Source organism: Tachysurus fulvidraco, unplaced genomic scaffold (genome assembly GCF_022655615.1).
Source record: "Tachysurus fulvidraco isolate hzauxx_2018 unplaced genomic scaffold, HZAU_PFXX_2.0 HiC_scaffold_27_np12, whole genome shotgun sequence".
Lineage (NCBI taxonomy): Eukaryota > Metazoa > Chordata > Actinopteri > Siluriformes > Bagridae > Tachysurus > Tachysurus fulvidraco.
Genome location: NW_025927118.1, coordinates 17,387 through 39,323, shown reverse-complemented (window position 1 = coordinate 39,323; position 21,937 = coordinate 17,387). Strand labels below are relative to the sequence as shown.

The window sequence follows — 21,937 nt, the reverse complement described above, 5'->3', positions numbered from 1 at the left end:
AATTAAACCAAATAAAAATTATAAAATTACTAAAATCACCAGATGCAATCACTCATAAAATGCAAATGTTTTTTAATTCTTAGTTTTCATAAAGAAAGTTGTTAAAAAGCATTTGGCGCATGGCATTAGGTAAACATCATGGGCGTTTTGGATCAATTCTGGTATTAAGCTGAATACTGCAAACTAAAGCTCTTTATATTCATGCATTTAACATTTACCTGAACTCTGTGAAACCTTCTACTGGTATGTGTCTCTCACCACCAACTTTACTGCCACAGTTAGCACACACTGATGTTACATATGGTCTCCCACACTAGGTTAAAAGCAAACAATAATTCATGGTGTTATTACAGTACAAGATGAAATATGAGCAAATTTCAAAAGCAGTATTTGAGAGATGAAGTCGATACTCACATTTCCAATTAAAACAGGTTCTCCACAAACACACACTGGGGAGAAAGAAAATTCATTCATAGAAGGAAAAAGAAACTACTGTGAACATGAGGAGCATTGAGTTCTGATACAGGAAATGAAGACAAGGAACACCCTTGAAGTCCAAAATCAGCTTAAATAGTGAGAAGACAGGGAGCGTAGTTGAGCACAGATTCCATTAAAATACAAACTTATTAATTCAATGACTGAAAAACGAGGAAAAATTGGACCTCACATAGCACCTCACATTGAGATGTTAATCACTTCTGACTGCCCATCACACAGCTACCGCTCCATAACGGGGCATCGGACACACATTATAAACATAGTGTAGTGTGCACTTTATAAATATAATATGGATTTGGATACATCAATTAAAGCAGATAGAAACCTTACCCCATATCTTCAGATTTTCTGCTTGAGCTTCGGATTTAAAGTTTTTAATCCAGTCTTTTATTTCATTTACTGAGTTAGGCATAGTTGGGATGAAGGAATCCTGTACAACAGAAAAGTGTATGTTTGAGGAGAAAAGGAAACATTATCAATGTAGGCTTTACAGAAGTGTTTCGAGCAAGCTGTATTCCTCACTGCTGTTTTATTCCACCAGAACCACACTGTGCAATCACTGCTTACACCCTCGAACCCCAATATTAGCTAGACTGGATATTGTAGGAATGTGTATTTCTGATTCTCTGTCTGTCTGACTCTGGTTTTTGGGAAAATATTGAGTTCCGTAAATCCATCAGTTTTTCACTATAATGTAATTTGTGCTGCTGCTACAGGATATTTTTGAAGACTTGTACATTAAATCAGTTTATTTTAATTAATTTATTTGAACTTATAGTGAATATTTAGAAATGTATTTTTGTCCTAATGTATTATTCTATTGAGCCTTGATGGTTTTGGTCAGATGGTTAGTTTTTAGGCATTTTAACCCTTATGTGTAAATAACCCAGTTGAATGTTTAGTGTTTCTATTTGACTGCTAACTCTAGTGTTAGTAATTCACTACAACATACCTCTGGTTTTTAAAGCTCAAAAGATCAAGGTGCTCAGGTATAAGAGCTAGTGTAAGAGATGACAAATTCTGCTCTTGAGATTTGTTGGTGTTAACCCAGACAATAAAGAGTGATTTTTTTTTTTTTTAACAAAAATAGTGTCTAACTGACAGGACTCACTGTATGAAGATCATCACTTTCTCACATAATGTAGAAGATCTCAAAACCTGAACTTTGCACTGACAGGTAATTAGCCACAAAACTTTAAAACAACTGATGAAATTACTCTGTAAAGTACCGACCTTGCAGTTTCCTGGACTGAAGCACAGAGCATTTAGCAGTTTCATCTCTGGTGCTGTAGAAACGTGTGCTACTAGGGCAGTGTGTAAGATAATCTGTGACAGACTGCAATCCCCAAGCTCTGATTGAGAGATTTTAACAAGCTGACCCCAGCTGGTGTCTGCGTTTGACTTCATCTTCATCTTCGTGATCTAAAATGAGTTACAGAGGAGTGTGTGTGATGTAGAGTCTATAAGATCATTAGTCAAGTTCCCTAATACTCAGATCATATGTTGTGCTTCATTCACATTATAAATGGCTTGAACTATGCAGCAAAGACATGCAACGACATAAGAAACTCCAGTTTAGATATATAGTTATCATATTAATACTCCTGATGATTAATGCAGAGTCATGGCAGAAGACTCTGTAGTCAATCATCATGCACTGATGTAAGTAAAAAATAAAGAATTCTAAGTGTATGAACACTTCTCACCAGAGAGCCTGTACTGTCGGCTGAAGCTGTGTTCTGTGTGAGCTGCCTGAATGCAGCTAATGCCATACACACCTGGAAACACGCGCTGCCTTCAAACTCCTGGTAAATCAAACACATCATGATGTATATAGTCCGGTTATTTTCAAACAGCACATCAGCACATATACACAAAGATAACCATCACTAATTATTTTCTACACAAACAATAGAAACAAAACTAATAATTCAGATTATTACTATAATTACTATTATTATTTAAGTCCAAACCTGTGCAATCTCATGTGAAGGCTCTTTTAAAGCTCTGAACGAGTCTACGACTATCTTCTCATACATTTTTCCATACATCAGGAACTGATCCACTGCTCGTGTAGAGTCCTGTTAAATTGTTACATTGAGAATAAAATTACAGCTTTACAATAAAAAATGTTTCGAAATGTACAGATTATTTATCAAAAATAAACTTACATTCAATTTAATAATCATGACTGAAAGACAAAAATGTATGTTGTGTATGCTGTTCATTTGTTCCTTCATAACATCATGTTAATTCATTCCCAACTTCACATCTGATGAATTTCTGGAGAAGAATGTGCAGATTTGTACCTGTTCTTCTAACACCTCACTCGGTATAGTCCACTGAAACCTCTCACTCTGTCCCAGTTGATGGACCAGGCTGAATCCATGTGTCTCACAGATGTTGCGTAAAAGGAATATCTGTATCCACGGATTGTCCGTGTCAGACAAAAGCTGTTTCAAGCGTTGTAGGAGATGTCTGCACTCTTCAGCATCATCTGTGACCTCTAAAGTATAAACACAAAAATGAACAGGGGTTTTCCATTAACCCTCAAAAAAGTTTCAGAAATGACCACCACCACATGCTAATGCCTTGGTAAAGCTCCTGTAAAACAACACTATTAATTATTTTCTACTGTAATTATTTCAAAATAAAAGTCTCCAATAGCCCTAAAAATCTCTATTGGGTTAAAGAAACTGTAACGTTTAGTCTGTTACTATGTATTAATTTACTTGTTTCCAGTCTCTAAAAGCTACTTCTAAATTTGGGTAAAAAATAGCTAGAAGAAACTTTAAAATGTGGAGGATGATGTTGTAGTGCTAACGAAAGTAATGTGTGTGCCTTTTCATGTGTGTGTGGAGCTGCTCATACAGTACACACATTTTTTAACTGCACTGTGCTTGTGAATGAGAGTGTCAAAGTAACTGGAACAGTTCATTTTATTGACGTGAATGAGATAAGGAATGAAAGAAACGTAGGTTACATTAGAATATAGCAACTAAATGGTCTAAACTTTGTGTGGCTTTCACACAAAAATCACGTCCATGTGAATGTGTGCAAGGACAGAAAAAGTCACATTAAAAAGAACATATAGAGGTTGTATTCTGAAAGTAAATATTTTGAAGGACCTTCACACAGTACAATCCTGATGGCCTCAGATGCAACCGTGATGGCAAACCGCAGTTTTGCGATGGTGTGTAGATCCTCAGAAATCATGTTCTGGTCAGACTCGATAAACACACAGGTACCAAGACATTTGACTGCCTTGTTTATGAGACATCCTTGACTGGAAAAGCGGATGTGATCCTGCAGAATATTTTAATAAGTACAGTTTATAAAACAGAATATTAAGCTGAATAAATCTAAGCTTTTTCAATGTTGTTGTTTGGATGTTTCACACTGATGCATGGCCATTGTAAAATGGCATGATGTGTTGGATCAAGTGCTATTCTATGTGCTGCATTAGTGGGATGACAACAGGATTTGTGTTACTTCCATGACTTTATATTTGCTATGTTGGTTTCACTAATGCTCTTGATCATCCTACAAGCACTTTACACAGATTAATCTGATTTATAATAGCTGCTAGAAGAGTTTTATATTATAACGCCTTGGAGCAATTCGAGAGACAGTGCTGACCTCGATGCTGCGCACCACCATGAAGTAGATTTCATCAGCGTTCCTCTCGTTTGATTTCACAGCCTCTTTAATGAACATCTGGAGCTGAGGTGCTGTTTCCTCCATTCTGGCCCCCCAAAAAAACAAACAAACACCAGCTCTCAATTTTAGGTGATTAGGTGATTTCACTTAAAAATAATAGCATGATGATACAAATATCACAATGCTAACAAATTCTAGATTCTGATTGGTCAAAAGTAAGAACATTATATTGGTATAGCTTAATATATTCTCTTAAACATACTGCAAGAAAACCACTGCCATTCAATTAGAGGTCAGTATTCACAATTATAAGATCCACTGCATCACGTTTTACTTTTACTCTCTAATGCTGGACAACTATTCTACGAGCAGAGATCCAAATGAACACAATACCCGCATTTCAGTAGGATCTTGAGTACGAGAGACTGGACAGCCGGGTCTGGGTTCATGTACTGCTGTAATGTGGACCTCCCACTTGTAGCTATAGAAATATGTTCATATCACTTAAGAAGAAACAATCTTTTACATTAAGGTTATTCATTCTTATTCATTTTAATACTGTTTATTTGTTTATTTTCTTTATGTAGCATAAATTTGAAGACCATTTTCACTACTGCAGGTAGTATTTTGTCTAATTCAGTCATATATATATTTTTTTTATATATTTCAGGACATTTTGATATAAAATACTGATTAATTCACACACTGTACACAAACTACATTTAATTACAAGTTCTTAAATCATTACCTTCTGTAGATGGGCTACATCTTACATAGTCCATGAGTTTGTTCAGTATGTTGTCAGTCAGCTGCTCTTTGCTACTGATAAAGTTCCACATGAACTCCACGAAGAAGGAATTGCACTTTCTTCTAAATCGGTTCACTTTCAGAAAGGTGTCTCTGGTAAAACAGGAAAGAAGTGTACACTTAGAAGTTTCTAAAGGTTAGAATTTTTGAATTTCTTTCTGCAAGAATAAAATGATAAACATTTAATTGAGATATTCTTACTTGGCCACAACTCCACAAGGTTTGTAGTCTTTACTGATCGGTGTTTTGCATTTCCTACACTGCGAGTCTTCATGGTCCTTTAAACAAGAAATGTGAAACATGTGTCCACATTCCACCTCAGCTGTGTTGTCCTCTGTGAAATCTTTATCACAGTAGCCACATACGACTCTGACAGAAGAGAATAAAAGTTTTACAGTAGCTTTCTAACCTTTAATTATTATATATGCTTGCAAGTGACCTCTTACAATTGTCAGTTGTCTATTGTACAATGTACACTGGTCAGTTACTGAGGCAATTATTGACATTTAATAACCTGTCGTTCTTGAAGTTCTCTCAAACTTTATGTTACATAATTCAGTAAAGAAAGCTGAAAATTTGTGAAGGAAAAATGTGTTAAGTAATCTAATATTGTTTATACACTGATCAGCCATAACATTAAAACCACCTGCCTATTGTACAGTTCCATTTTGTAGAGCCAAAACAGCTCCGAGTCATTGAGGCATGGACTCCACAGACCTCTGATGGTGTGCTGTGGTATCTGAGACTAAGACTTTAGCAGCAGATTCTTTTGGACTTATCTTGAACTTGTTTGTTGGGCACATCCAACAGATGCTGGATCAAATTAAGATTGTTCTTCAAACTGTTCCTGAGTGGTTTATTAAGTGTGTCAGGTAGCAACATCCTGCTGAACGAGGCCATGAACTCCAGGACTCAAGGTTTTCAGGAAACCTTTTCAGCAGTTTGTGCTACAGAAGCTTTAATGTAGGATCAGACCAAATGAACTGGCCTTCACTACACACACATCCTTGTACCTTTATTGAGCATTTTACCTTTAGGGTACCATTAACATTCCACAGCACCTGCTGTTTTGGAGAATCTCTGACCCAAACGACTACAAATCACAGTTTAGCCCGTGATAAAGTCACTCAGATTCATACACGTACTAATTTTTCCTGCTTCCAATACATCGACTTCAAGAACTGACTTTTCACTTGCTGTGTAATGCATCAGACCCTGACAGGTGACACTAACAAAATCATCAGTGTTCCTCACTTCAACCAGTGAATCTGTGGTTTTAATGTTAAGGCTGATTGATGCATAAAGACTTTAATTCCTTGTAACATGGACCAGTGGATTCCAGGTTGATGCAACATGCTTATAAACTGACACCTCAGTAAAAAAGTCGATAAATTCAAACATATAAATGGCTAAATGTGAAGATCGATACAGTACAGACTCAATAGTTTTTCCTCATAGCTTCAAGTTATTTAAGATATTTAGCTGCACAGACACATTACTCATCATTATACTGATATCAGTTGTTTGTGTGTGTTAAAGTGAAACGTTTGTTGTTGTTCTCATCTGACAGACTCACTTAAACACATTACAAGCATTCTTGCTACATTTAGCCAGAGTCAGGATGACTTGATCAATCACAAATTCCATCTGTTTCCCTTCTTCTGAGTTTAGTTTTCTGCACAAATATAACATTGAGGGTTATTTACAGGATGATCATTAATAATACATAATGATTTATTAAACTTAAAAAGAATGGAAAAGAATTGTCATACCTTCCACGCAAACAACAGGTTTCTTACAAGAATGATCAGCAATTTCTTTTCCATTTCCTGCTCATTTTGTAGGAGGTGGTCCATCAGTAGATAGATTATCCAGCTACTTTGCCAAATAAGTCTGAAATATGAAACAGGTATCAGTGAGCTGTTTTTTTCTGTGTGTGCAATAAATGTCTGTAACTTCAGTATTATGCAACTTGATATTTCGAGGTGTTGCTTATGGTGTAACTTAGTTACACCATAAGCAACAGTTAAAAAATTGAATGGGTCAAATGGTACAGTCCTCACACCATGAACTTATCACATGATGCTATTCTAATTATTTCTATTATCGACTGAAGAAAGTTGACTTGAACCCTGGGATTATTTAAATAGGTTTCACAAGCAATTTTAATCAACAAAAATAAAACATTATTCATTATTCTATGTAAAATAGCATGTTATCCAAAACATCAGCTCATGAATAAGTCTGGAGTTAGGTCTGAGATCTGAATAATGATGTTTGTAATTTCTCTATTAAATCCTGACTGCAGACCCTTAAATCGGAATATGATCCAGTGCCAGTTTTTGTAATATCATATAGCTGGTTAACAGAAAAAGAGATCATAAATGTCATGTAAGTAAAACCCCTGTTAATATGTCTTTCATTTGTCTTTAAGTATTAAATGAATGTCAGAACATACCTGACTTTTGTGATTAGCATTTCTGCATTTTCAGCATGACATGATATCACCGAGTCCTCTGAAAGTATCAAGTCAACAGTCACAGACAGGGACTTCACTTTCTTTAGCCACTCCTGGCAGCTGACAAAATCTTTCAACTCATTTTCTTTTGGTTGAAGGCCCTGAAGAACCTGGCTGAGTGCCTTCAAAATAACAATATATTAATATACATCAAGTGTATATGATTGTGTTCTTCTGATGTGGATTGACTTCTGAATGGCAAAAATGAAACTCAAACAAAAATAAATCTTACCTCAGTTGCTTCCCCAGCAGTGACCACATCCATGTTTTGGGAAAATAAAGTGTAGAGAAGCTGATGGTTGTCATGCATATACTTATTAACTACATACAGCCATGGCAGAGGAACAGAGTCAGGATCTTTTCCCGTTAAATTGTGATAGAGACGTGGTGTGAGTCTAGTGAGTGTATCTGAAAAAGACTGCAGAACAGAACAGTTTTAGCAAATATACTGAAAACGAGAATAAAACCAAAGAACACAAATGAATCCTACAGACACTGGGAGACCTCCATAAAAACTCTCTCAGTATAGCTTGTCACTTTAAATCATTACTTTTTCCATTTATGTATAAAGTAGGAAATATAACCATAATACATTGTTATTCCTCATTTTTAGAATTTGGTAATTTATTTGGTTAATACCAGTGGTATTATACCACCACGAGATTGATCTATACAAGCAACAAGCAACTGGCTTGTGGCCATCTATAATTATGCAACATTAAGTCAACGAATCAACTCAGTAGAATTTTTTTATTGCTCCTAATTTTTCTGAATACCTCAGAAAATACTTCCTTCTTCACTTACCCTTATTTAGTTCATGTGGACATGATGGCATTGAGATGTTTACAAGATCTTCAGAAAACAGAGCAAACAGCTTATGGCCTTGTGTGATGCTTTTAATCCAGGGGAGAGGTATCAGTTCTTCAAACTTCTCAAAGTACCTTTTAGAAGGCTTAACACATGGTCCTAGGAGAGTATATATGACTGAGTGAAGATGTACATACATGGAAATTCTTCATTACATACTTGGATTAACACTTGTGTTGAAAAAAAAATCAGTCACATTGGTTACAAAGAAATCCGGGATTGTTTGGAATTTCAGATTTTATTTCCTGGTATTCACATCTAAACGTGGTAAAGGACATAAAACACAGAACTTTCCTGGTATCAGTAGCACCCACACTTTACCTTTCTTTGCTTATTTAAGGAAAGGAACAGATAGGTTTGATACGGTAAATTAAAGTAAATATCACTTTGCTTTTGCTCCTGTAAGAAATAAAAAATGCGTAGTGTAAAAATAAGACGATGATATTGAAGATCTTAATGAAGAACAAGAAGTTTATTCCAGCAAGCAGTGACAAAATACATGACGTACTTTGGGTTCATCGGAGTCAGTAAGAACAATGAGCAAATTCTGCTCAAGCCTTATATACAGTTTTCCCTTTTGGTAATTTAAATGAAGTTCCGCTTTGAATGTGTATTGAGTGTAAGAACTGAATGTCTCCCAAATGGTTGGGCTACACCTTGTTGTCTAGCTGATGTCTTTAAATGTTAATCATGGTCACGTACACCTTGTCTTGGTATTGTTACAATTGCTAGCACCCAAGTGGTCACTTTAAATGGTAATCGTGGTTCTTACACTCCTCTTCAGTATGTGAAATGCTGATCAGTTGACTTATGGTCAGTCTAAAACCTTCCACTTTCCCTCTGATGAAGTCCCTGTTGAATAGGCAATGTATTTTTGATCATTGTCTTGCTACAAGACTATTCCTGATGAACAACCTTTGTGTCTCATCTCAGCACAATCCAGTCTGCTCTTCTGATTCTCACTGCTGATCAGTGGTTTCCATCTTTTATTGCCCTTTTATTTTTCTGCTCTTGAAGTCTTCTCCCAATAGTGTATTGTGACTTTACTGGACTCTTGATTTTGGGGATTTCATCCCATATCTCCAGTTTTTCATTTCTGCTGTTGCTTAGAACACCAGTTGTTATGTTTTTCAGTTTGTTACAGATTGTTGCAATGACTATGAGGAATGTGCAGTGCCTCTAACTTATTCTCTTGCTTCAAAATGGCTTGCTTTTCTCCCATGGACAGGCCAAAAATATTTCTAAGTGTTGATGTAGCTAGTTACTGTCTAAACAATAATCTAACAGGACATACCTGTGCAAAAAAACAGTGTTCCAATATTTCTACATCCTTAAAAACTGGGGGTATGATACAAAATGTGCTATGCTCTATGTCGTTACACATATCTACCTATAAATAGCAGTAAACGCTGAAAATCTAAACATTCAGTTACACCAGTAAACATGTTCTTGCTGTTATAAATACACATTTCTTTTTGCCATGATTTCTAGAGGGTTTGCATTTAGTTTTATCTGTGCAAATCGTGCTTCAATCTTATTAGGTTTTGTTTAATAAATCCACATTCACAATTCACACAGCCTTCGGTATGGTCTTATCAATTTTACCCCATGAAATTTCACCAATGTAATTAATATCATTTAAATAGCGTACTGTAAGGTTCAAATACTGTATTGTATTTTTTTGTATTGTACAATAATGTAAAGAAAAAACATCAGTGTTTCAGGCAGCTCAAACATCATGTATTACCTTTCAGATTGATGACACATGACCAAATCTCCTCAAATCTCTCTTTTAAAGCCCAGCTAAATGGGAAATGACAAGTCCATGACTTTGTCTGGTCTCCACTTGTTGGACAGAACAGATACCTGCCCTGATAGCTAGAAAATAGAGCAGAAAAAAACATAAAAATGATAAATATAAATATATAAATTAAATATATATCTTAATTAAGTCAAGGCAAGTCCAATGACAATACATATAAAAACATATACATCGATCAGCCATCGGTCAACATTAAACCCACTGACAGGTAAAGTAATTGATGAACACAAAGATGGTCATGGAGCCCAAGAATCATGGAGGAGTGAAGGCTAGTCTATCTGGTCGGATCCCACAGAAAGCTACTGTAGGTAAAACTGTAGTAAAAAGTGACTGCTGGTTTTTATAGAAAGGAGTCAGATCACACAGAGCATCACAGTATCTGCAGTTGTAGAGCATCAGTGTGACCATGCTGACTCCTTTAAATCACCCAAAAGCTCCTACAGTGGAAGAAGAACTGGACACATCAAAACTGGACCATGGAGCAGCAAAGGAAGGAGGGCCTGGTCTGATGAATCACAATTTATTTTACATCATGTGGACGCCGGGTTGTGTGTGTTACTATGGGAAGAGGGTAAGCTTATGGATGTAGTGTGGTGCTCTGGGCAATGTTCAGTTGGGCAACCTTGGGTCCTGGACTTCATGGCCTCTATCAGCAGGAGGATGCGCTTTGACCCACTGCATAAACCATTCAGGAAGAGTTTAAAGAACATTACAAAGTTTAAAGTGTTGACTCCAAAATCACAGATCCCAAACTGATCCAGCATCTGTGAGATGTGCCGGACAAACAAGTCTGATCCAAGGAGGATTCACACACAACTTACAGGACCTAAAGGATCTGCTGCCAACCTCTTGGAACCTTGTGCCACCAAAACAGCCCTAATTGGCTTTAATGTTATGGCTGATCTGTGTTTAATACATTAATGAATACTTATACATATCACATATTTATAACAGGCATTAACCATAGGACTAATTACAGATTAATTAAAGTTCTAAAAAATAATATTTTAAATGAACATAAAGGTTTAAAACAAAGCCCATTTTTCCTTAATTAAGAAACAACAATGAATACTGACATAGTGACAGGAATGTGCAGCAGATCCCAGTGATCCCCCTGAAACGCATTCAGCCAGGAAGTCAGCCTTTTCCAACAGCTGATCATTGATCAGATTATCGAGGTTGTTGTCTCATCAATGACTGCCAGTATGTGGGCAATGGCTAAGGCTACGCTGTCCTCCAGATGAACCCACAGCACATGCCTAAAAAGTAAATACATTTTATTCAAGTATTCATTCTTTTTCTCCTTTTTATTTTTATAATACCTTTAATTCAAATAAACTATACGCAATATGTTTATATACCTGAATGAACTGCCTTCGGCAACAAAACGATCAGAAAGTGCCTGAGCAACAACCCAGTTCTCTTTCCTTTCTTTTTCTCCAGCTCTGAGAGGAAACTGACTATTCTCCTTTCCAGTGATTTAATAAAGCATCAGATGCTGTTGAAACAAATTCATTAATGTGTACATTTTCTCATCCTACTGATAAAAACAAAACTGAAATAAACTAGTCATGCACTAGAGCTAGAACATAAAAATGATGAAGCAATGGCAGCTGCTTATAACTTGTTCTAAAGTCGGATCATTAAATCCACACAACACTGCATTAGTGAGGCATCATTCCAGTTACTTAGTAAAGAGATTGTTTCCAGTTGACTTCTCACCAGAGTATTTCTTCTGTAGCAGCCCATGGAGAATCTCTATACGTTTTGTTGCTCTTGTGTTGTTATCTGCTTTGTCGTGTAGCTGCATAATTCCCTTCTGTAAAGACTTCTTCATTAACAAGTGTGTGTCAACCAAGACATGCTGCAAGGAAAAAAAGGTATAATAAACATATATTGATTTAAAAAAGAATCACACAGAACAAATTCCCAAACATAAAGCAAAAGAATTCCTTTCTGTGGACAATATAAACATTAGTGCTGTGTCACAGGCAGACCAGAAGCCCCCAAACACTGGACTCAAAGTCTAGCCAAAGTGCTGTTTAGAGGGACGCACTTTACACAGAGATAAGCAAGGACAGGCCTAATTTTCACAAGTGACCAGTCCAACAATAGAAAAATTCTCAATGGCCTAGTGCACGGGTCGTCAAGCTTAACACTCAAAGAGTCATTTGGAGCCGTTTCCCACAGAAAAAAACACAGGGAGCCACAAAACCCTTTTGACATCTAAAATGAAGATAACACTGCATATCGTTTTTACCTTCATGGAAAGTATAGAAAAAACTGTAGTTTGTTGCATTTATGAAATCAAATGATCTGCTACCGAGTAAACAAAATTTACTTCTGCAAGCAAACAAAAATATTTTGGACAGTTTTGAACTAACGTTAACAAAAAAGATGCTGGGTTGAAGGCTACTTTCAAATAAAATGTGCAATGTCTAATTGAGTCCCTTCTTCTATTAATGACATCAAAATTTTAACTTGCTGGCTGCAGCAAACTAAAATGCGTTCTGCGTGTCAGATTGCCTCAAGTCGTCAGTCATGACGCATATTTTGAGCGACAAAAAAAATTAAACACGGTTTATTTAATGTTACAAGAGGCATCATAATCTTAGAATTTAGAATTACATTTAAAAAAAAACAAAACTACACTCAAAAAATTAATTTAAAATTAAATATTATTTTCCAAATATACAGGGAGCTGCAGCAGAGGGATAAAGAGCCAATTGCGGCTCTGGAGCCGCGGGTTGCCGACCGCTGGTCTAGTGGAAACATGTGTGACAGGTCCCTAAACATCTGCTGAAGCTGAATGTGGAGTGCAGTGGAAGAACACACACACAAATACACACACACACACTACACACACACACACACACACACAACACAACACACACACACACACACACACCACCACCTTACCTGTTTTTCAGAAAATGTGGTTTAGACTATCCACATCAGGATTGCCTGTAAATATGTAAAACAGTTACTTTACCAACATTATAAGTATAATACAAACACTATATGGCTATAACTATAGTAGACTACAGGGCAAAAGATATTAAAACTTGCAAAGGCTGCAAAGTGATATCAACATTACCTGCTGCAGAATTGGAACATTTGCGAGAGTCTCTGAGACAGTCGTGCATTTCTGCAGTTCATAAATCTTTCCGGTAATCCTGGAGTTCGATTAGTTCATCTATGTGGAGTGAAACCCAGCCGTCTAAAATGAGACACATTCACAGTGACATTTGAAACATTCAGAAGCCCTTATACAGAGTGACTTACAGAAGTGCTTTGGAGTCTATAACGCTAGTTAAACGGGTCTTGGATTCACCGTGTTACAGGTATGTGCACATTATTCATAAAAGCTACAGCTTTGTTTATTGCACTTTGCAATTTTAAAAATATTAAACAGAAATAACCTCCAAATGTAGCAATATATCCACAGCCCGCCTGAAATCCGAGGGAGCCTGTGAGAAGGACAACATCAAAAGCAGCTCCATGTGAGGCTGAAACCATCGATCGTGAAATGCTGTGTCGAAAGTTTCACACATTTAATAAACAGGAAGATTGAGTTTAACCCTCACTGGCAACAACTACAGACTTGAACAAGGCAAAGCAGAAAGAAAAATGTGAGATCACCAGGAGCCATTACAAAGAAAAACAACAAGAAACCAGAACCAGAACTTAGTGGTGTAAATCAAAGTCAACTGAGAAACAGGAGTAAGTGATTAGTGATGTGCAGGGGTTTGATGGGAATGTTGTTCAAACATAAGCATAACCATGTCAGTATAAATATATACAGAATAATTACTGCAATAAGGGACAAAAACATTTATAATACTGTCAGGTCCACAAATATTTGTTATTCTTTTATTAGCTGTTGTAGGACTGTCTACCAAGTGTGTAACCGGATAGGGGAGTGATGACAGGATAGGAATAAAATTGGGGGTAAGCTCGTGACTATATATATATATATACACAAGCATGGAAGCAATAGCCGGGGATGAGCACAGAAGCGTAAACTCTTTGCTCTATGGAAAAGGTAAACTCAACTAAAAACCTTTTTCTTTTTGAACTCCTAGTGCTTATATTTCCTCTCAGTGCGCTATGTGGTGTCGTGAGATGCGCTAAATGCAGCTACGTGACCAAGAGTCTATAAAGAGGCGTGCAGGTGGCCACAGGTTTGCCTAAAAGGCAGCTGCAGCGTTACAGTACCCGCGCCCCTAGAAACGGCCCCTAATGGTATGCTTGGTCTCTCTAACCACTTCCGGGTGCACGATGTGTCTTGCAGGGACCCATGAGTGTTCCTCCGGACCATAGCCCTTCCAATCAACCAAATACTGACACCTTTTCCGTGACATCGGGCGTGGGGTGGGGCCCGGTCAACAGATGGCGCTAGAGAGCTACAGAAGTCTGGCTTCAGCCTGGAGACATGGAATGTAGGGTTGATCGTCATGGACTGGGGCAGCTGCCATATGCTTTGAACGGCCCAATGTAGCATGGCCGCACTGGCATTCGAAGGTGACATGCCCATGGTGGAATGCCAAAGAGTGTTGAGGGCAAACTCAGCCCATGTTAGATGTCTGATCCAGGTTGCCGGGTTGGGGCCTGCCAAACAATGGAGAGAGTGAACCAACTCCTGGTTACAATGGCAATGGCACCTATTAGGCCAGCAGAAAGCCCCCAAAACCGGCTAGCAAATTGGGGGCCCCAATCCGAGACTAAGTCAGAGGGGAAGCGTGTGTCCATATGATGTGCTGTGAACATGAGTTCCACTATCCTCCTTGGCTGAGGAAAGTTTGGGCAGGGGGCCAAATTTGCCTGCCTTAGAGAATTGGTCCACTACCCACCAGGATCACACGCATTCCCTGGAGCAAGGCAGGCCGGTGATGACGTCCAGGGATAGGGGTGACCACAGATGGACAGTATGGGCAAGGGCGGAGCAACCCCTGTGGGGCGTCAGGGGCTCTTTGTTTTGGGCGCATGTCTGGAAGGCAGCCACAAAAAGCCTGAACGTCCGCTGAATGTTGGGGTCCTTTGACTGGGGGTCGCACTGCAGGAGAGTGTGTCAAGGTTCAGTCTCTTGTCTGCTAGATGTAGGTCAGGTTTTTTGTGGTCTGTCTGTATAAGGAATGGGTGCTTGGCCCCACTCCAGCCAATGCCTCCACTCCTCCAGAGCCAATTATAATGGCCTGGAGCTCACAGTCCCCTCCTACATCGTAATTCCTCTCTGGCACCATCAGCCGGCAAGAGAAATGTGTGCATCTCTTCTTTGCTCCTGACCACTGGTACAGAAAGACCTCTACTCCTATGTCAGAGGCGTCGACCTCCACTATGAACTGGTACCTCTGGATCAGGCACCCGAAACACGGGGCCGAAATCAGCCTCTCCGTCAAAGCCTCAAAGGCCTCCTGGGCCTCAACGGCCCATACAAACCTCCCCCTAAAGCTTATTGGTCAGATCGCAAAGTGGGCTGGGCAAGGTAAAAAAAAAGTTTAAAAAAAAATTTGAAAAAAATAAAAAGTTAGTGAAGCCCAGAAAGCATTGGACTGCACCGACTGAGGATGGCTGAGGTCATTCCTTGGCCGCCCTGATACAGAGTGTATTCAAGCTCAGGCTGGCCCAAGAGAACAAAAAGCCCAGGAAAGTGATGGTATTCACATGGGACTGTAATTTCCCAAGCTTCATGTATTGGCCATTCTCAAGGAGAAGCTGCAAGACTCGGTGGACCTGTACGACATGTTCCTTCCATGAACTGCTGAAGATGAGAATGTCGTCCAGGTACACAAAGGCATAGCGATTCAGGGTCTCCCTGAAAACCTCGTTGATGAGATGCTGGAAAACTGCCAGGGCATTTATTAACTGCATATGAGAGCCACAGACCACGACTGACTGCATGGCCCAATTATGCTGCCGCAACCAGGGAAAACCTGGTTGACAATTTTGGCCTTCTCAGAAGGGAACTGAGAGGGCTGCATCTCAAACACAAATAAACATTGCAATATAAATGCATGGTAGCCCCCTGGCAGCCCTGTGGCGGGGGGGGCAAACATGTTTCTGGAACCGTAGAAGCTACCGTCTCCAAGCTGTCTACAGCTGATCAGAAACTTGCTGAACATATGGATAGGGAGTGATGACAGGATAGGATTAAAATGGTGCAAATATAAATAATGGGAAAGTGAAGGGGGTAAGCTTGTGACATACATATATGACTCTGAAAACTCAATCAAAATGCTTCTTCTTTTCGAAGACTTTTACGCTATGCCACGCATAATTTTTTTTATAACTCCTTTTGGTGTGTATATATATTACCTCTTAGAGCGCTACGTGCTCTGATACGTATTACTGCTCTAACTCTGGCACAGACTATATCCACACACCGAGTGCCGAAACTCAGGGTCTTAAATAGCGGAGTGCACGGGTGTCGCGAGTTGCGCTACTTGCAGGTATGCGACCAAGAGCCTATAAAGAGGCATGCTGGTGGCCACGGGTTTGCTTGAAAGGCACCTACGAGGTTACATATTTCTTGGTTATTTTGCTAATCTTTACTTCTTAAGTGCCAGTTTTTAAATGTCCAACTCTGCTTATAAACAAATTTAATACATGAAAACATGCAAAACCCATGAACATACAGTACAGTAATATATTATTCATTGGTTTCTGTGTTTACCTCACACAGAAGAGAAGTCGCTGACTTTGTTTTGGATCATTAAAGTAAGACTGCAGAAGCAGAAGCTTGCGTGCTCCTGCATCAGCAGCAACAAATTCACTAGAAGAAACAAAATCACTTTGGTCACAATACTGGAAAGCAACAACAAGTCTACAGATTATCTTTTAGAATACTATAGATGAATTTGTTTACTTAAAATCATTGTAAAATAATTCTAAAACATTTGTATTGTTAGATATTTCTATTGTTAATATATGTATTATTATTATTTTTATTTGTATTATTATTATTATTATTATTATTATTATTATTATTATTATTATTATTACAACATCCGGTAACATTATTACCTCACTGTTTGAGAAAATGACTGCTCTGTGTAAAATTCATTCAGCAGGAAGAGACAGGAATCACTTTCCACAATGTCAAGCTCCTTACTGATTTTCTCCACATCTCTTTTATTGAGCAGTCGAGAATATGTAGATACCTGTTTTAAATAATGAGTCATAATAAAACAATTAATTCAATGCATTATTATATAGAATTCTATGAAGAAAAATGAGGTGACAAATACACATGTAAATCAAACCTCAAGGGAAATTCCATCGGTTTCAGTCTCTCTGTATTTTTTTAAAGCTTCTATTAGGTTGCCATGTGGCTGCTTTGTAAAATACACCTCAAGAAATCTCTCAGAATGTTCCTCCATGTAATTAGTTGCTCTCAAAACTGAATCTGGGGTTGCACACTGAAGAAGCATTTCCTGGGCCTTTTCAAGAACTTTCACTCTCTCATCTTGATCCAGTTCCTGGGACAATATTTGTGGAGCGCACACTAGAACGATAGACGAGCATGTGTCTTCTGTGTAACCAACTATAGTGTCGTATTTCCTACTGGTGGTAAGGAGCTGGTCTCGCTCATTTGAATCCCGTGTAACAAATAGGTTCAGCCAGTCCTCCAATTCAGTCTTCATCTCCTGAGCATGGTCTGGGAGAATATTGCTCATCTCCAAGCAGTGTTTTTCCAGTCGATTTAGCAGTGGTGTTGGGAACTGCTCATACACTGTTCTCTTCTCTTCAATGACAATCAGTCGAAATTCATCTTTGACTCTGCATTTAACTCTATGGGATCCTAGCCCCAGGTCAACGTAGTAACTCCCACCTAATTTTACGTAGCACTGATTCAATGCATCATAGAGACTCTCATATAGGCTTTGAATATTGAGAAGGACAACTGACCTTCCTGTCTCCATGCATGTTTTTACTCTGTTTACTGTGCGACAAACCTGTGAGTATTCCTCATCATGTGGAAATCCTGAGCCAAAGATGATTTCAACACTGCTTTCATCAATGATGTTCTGGGATTTTAAAATCTGAAGAGCAGCATGATTGATTGTTGGCAGCAGAAGGTACCTGGAAGTAAATCCTGAGGTCCTTATGTCCAGGTTTTCTCTGAGAAGTGAGACCGTGTCACATTTCTTAGTACTTGATTCATAAATAGTTTCCAAAACATTGAGAGAAAAAATTTCCAAAACATTGAGAGAATCCAAACCATCAAAATTCCTTTGCACAGCTCTTGTTAGATCCTCATCTGAAGGACTGCCATTTTTTTTAATGGCATAAGACACAACCAACTTTACGAGACTGTAAAAATCCCTGAGGCCAAAGAATTCAGTTTTCTGTTCTTTAAGTACTTTTAAGTAGAACTTGGTAAGCTTTCGAATCAAACATGCAATCTCTGTGTTGACTGGTTCCTTATCACTTGAACAAATGTCACAAGCTGTACTTTCCAGCTCATCTGTCGCAGGAGATGTTCTCAGAACCAAAATACCACGATTCATCTTTGCTGGATCCAATGACCAGTTGGAAATTCCAATAAATCCAACTTTCTTGAACTCATTAGGACTTTCATCATCAACACATCCATATTCCAGGAGGGGGTGTAATGTTTTCAGTGGCATTTTTGGAGAGTCTTCTGCCAATCCAATTTCATCCAGGACCACAACAGCAACATATTCATTCAAATTTTTCTCATTCTGGAACTGTGCACACTGCCTGAATATTGAGATGATGCCATCAGGAGATGAGTGTGGGCTGCACTGGAATGAGGCCAGCTGTGCCTGCTTGTATCCTTTAAAAAGATCATTTGGAGAAGCCTTGCCCTGCATTGCATGAGCAGCAATTGTCTTGGACAAAGATTTTGAGCTTCCAGGTTTTCCAATCAGAAACAAAGGGATTCTTAAGTTCATGCACACAACCATCATGAATACATTCTCTTTCAGAGCTTTATTCTTTGCCACTGAAGTTGGACAGTCAACGTTTGAGATGAATACATCTTTACAAAGCTCAATCTCTGTCAGAATATCACTGCAGGACAGAGAGAAAGCTTTTGAAACTTGTTCCAAGTATTCATCTCGTTTCTCTAGTGAAGCCATGTAGCAGACTCCGACTGCAAGAATAAGTGATCGCACCAGATCATCATCAACACCTCCTTTGTTTCCTCTAATTTTGTCAATTTCCTTAAATAATTTCTGCCTTTGTTGATAAAACCACATGACTGTTTTCAAGCATCGCTCTATGTCTCTGAGACTGACCATCCGGCATTCATCAGTAAGCTCTGCCATATGCTTCTGAGAGGCAGAGATTACCTTTGTAAATAAAGCCTGCTGTTCAGCATTGGGGAGGTTTTCTTTGCAAAAGAAAGTCTTGACCATCTGTGTGATATAAAGCTCCTGTGTGAGCTCATTTAACTTTCCAAAGTCCCACACCAGAGGAGTAAGGCTTGGTGGTAGTGGCTGAACTCTGTAGACCAGCTGACGCATTGGTATCTGCCCAAGTTTCTCCTCCGTATTCTCACTTCTGACTCTGTATCCCAGTCCAGCTCTTTCCAGTTGCTCTATGGCCTCCTTTGAGTGCTTTCTGTAGGGATTACACGCTGCAATGATCTTAAGTCTAGGTGCATCAATTTGTTCCCCATTTACCGTCTTGTCACACATCACCTCTTTGATTGCATTAACAGCTTCTGTTGTATTAGCTTCATCAAAGAATAGCACTGTATCTAAATTATACTTTTCGTTCTCTTTTGAAATCTCGATTGCCTTCCTCACTTTCTGGTAAATGACCTCTGATGATGTGCCTCCATGCACTCGCACTACAATCAGGTTTTGTCTCTGCTTCCTTGATCTCAGCAGGTCACACATGAACTGGACCAGTCGGGTCTTTCCACATCCTGTTTCTCCCATGATGATCACAGGAATGTCAGATTCAAATCGAAGGTGAATCGCAAGGATTTTCATCACATTATCTAAAGTCAACTGATACGTATCATCTGGATCCATCACAGTACTGACACCTAGCACTCTGCCAATAATATGAAGTTGTTCAACACGGCGCAGTTTCTCAAAGTTAATGTTAAAGGGCACTCTTTGAGCTGACAACTGGCTAAAAAGCCTCTTATCAATAATCCTCTTTTCCACTACCTCCTTAGTCTGAGCATCAACTGCATCTAAATTGTGAATGTGGAATCCTAAAAACGTCATGGACTCATTATCCGCATTGAATAAGATGTAAGGATGTGCCTGTTGCTCCCATCGTCTTCGCAGCTGAAATTCTCTGAGAACTATGTCTTCTGCTGCTCCATCTTCTGCTGTCTTATCACTGTCATCCGATGTCTTCAGAGATCTCATGGAAAAATCCTTGGACATTGTCATCATGAATTTCACAACAAATTTTTTAAAGCCTGTCAGGTCATCTTTTAAGGCAGGGCTACAAAAAATAGACTGCTCACATTTCTTCAACTGACTGTTTAGAAAGTGTGTAAAATTTCTGAGTTCTCCCCAAGATGGGTTTTTAATGTCACAGAACTGCAACAGACACTCCAACCATTCTTTTGGTGAATCTTCCACAGATCCAGGACTGAACGAGAAGCTCTCCAGTTTGTCTTGTTTTAGTCTGTAGATTTTAAAGTACTGGTAAGTGCGCTGAAAGGCTTCACTACGAAACTCTGCATCGTCCATCAGCCGGTAGTCTTTATCATACGATCCTTGCTGCTCTAGGTGTCTCAGGGTTTCCTCAGGGGTAAGACACTTCACAGATGGTAACATTTCCAAAATTGCATCTTCTACTTGAGATGAAACCTGAGAGTAAAAATAATTACAGAAGTTATGGTTTTACTAAATGTTTAAAAATAGATCTTGATTCACCTTAATACAAGATTTATAAAAGATTACTTTAATACATTAGATTTTAATTAACCAAGTTTTTTTCCTAAATGTCTAGAAAATGTAATAAATACAAATACACTACATGAAGGACTCACCTTTTCCCATTACAGGATATATACAGTAGATGTTTAAAACTACTCACTAGAGAAGCATGTGTGTGTTTATGAAATAAAAATTAATTACAATAAAGCAGAATCCAGTCCAAACATCAAGCCAGCAGTTTCTGGCATTTAAACTCAACATATTTACAGCATTAAATCTAAGCCTGGTGATTACCTCAGAGCTGTGCCGGTCACATTCCCTGTGCTTTCGTTTTGTGTATTCCACTAAGTAAATGTGGGAGTGATTGTATCTCCATATGATCCCATCAGGGCTCTGGAAACACCTCAACACAAACAGCTGCAGCAGAAAGGTGTACAGTCCTTTTGTCACCTGAACAGAGAATTTAGTGTGGGAGTCAGTAAATGATATACAGTACAGCAAATTTGTGTTCACAATAGACTAGATGTGGGGAATGTCTCTCAGCCTTTAGCGATTTATCGCCATTTAGCAGTGTTACAGAACGGCCTCCATCACACAACTCAGGACAGAAACTCCCAACTCCCAACATCTCTAGAATCAGTATCAAACTCCATTTCCCAGAATGCACCATGAACTACAAACAGTGACTACAACACCCACACACTAGGTGTAGTGTCACATACACAGTTACTAGCTAACTGATCACACACCTTTTTACAACTGATGTACCAACCCTTTATTCTGGATTATTTGTGATGTTTTTTCAGCACTTCATGAGCACACTTAACAAATTGCAAACCACAAGATTACTGCTTACTAACCAGTGCTTTACTCTCTTTGTGATTCTGGTTT

The 21,937-nt window shown here is 38.6% G+C and overlaps 1 protein-coding gene across 1 annotated transcript in view; it reads right to left on the bottom strand.

Annotated features, from left to right (window-relative positions):
* Positions 1–21,937, bottom strand: part of LOC113657267 (E3 ubiquitin-protein ligase rnf213-alpha-like) — a 40,021-nt gene that overhangs the window by 7,392 nt on the left and 10,692 nt on the right. Inside the window, 33 exon segments of the mRNA XM_047809758.1 lie at positions 219–313; positions 415–449; positions 829–928; positions 1,732–1,920; positions 2,205–2,303; positions 2,472–2,579; positions 2,808–3,004; positions 3,627–3,804; positions 4,138–4,243; positions 4,552–4,639; positions 4,907–5,058; positions 5,167–5,334; positions 6,542–6,640; positions 6,739–6,858; positions 7,424–7,605; positions 7,716–7,901; positions 8,289–8,449; positions 10,098–10,228; positions 11,249–11,304; positions 11,306–11,361; positions 11,364–11,431; positions 11,534–11,603; positions 11,606–11,640; positions 11,861–12,036; positions 15,037–15,228; positions 15,326–15,617; positions 15,731–15,792; positions 15,912–16,037; positions 16,616–16,682; positions 16,846–16,944; positions 17,196–17,332; positions 17,435–20,977; positions 21,341–21,496. Of these exon segments, the coding sequence (XP_047665714.1) occupies positions 219–313; positions 415–449; positions 829–928; positions 1,732–1,920; positions 2,205–2,303; positions 2,472–2,579; positions 2,808–3,004; positions 3,627–3,804; positions 4,138–4,243; positions 4,552–4,639; positions 4,907–5,058; positions 5,167–5,334; positions 6,542–6,640; positions 6,739–6,858; positions 7,424–7,605; positions 7,716–7,901; positions 8,289–8,449; positions 10,098–10,228; positions 11,249–11,304; positions 11,306–11,361; positions 11,364–11,431; positions 11,534–11,603; positions 11,606–11,640; positions 11,861–12,036; positions 15,037–15,228; positions 15,326–15,617; positions 15,731–15,792; positions 15,912–16,037; positions 16,616–16,682; positions 16,846–16,944; positions 17,196–17,332; positions 17,435–20,977; positions 21,341–21,496 (7,529 nt within the window).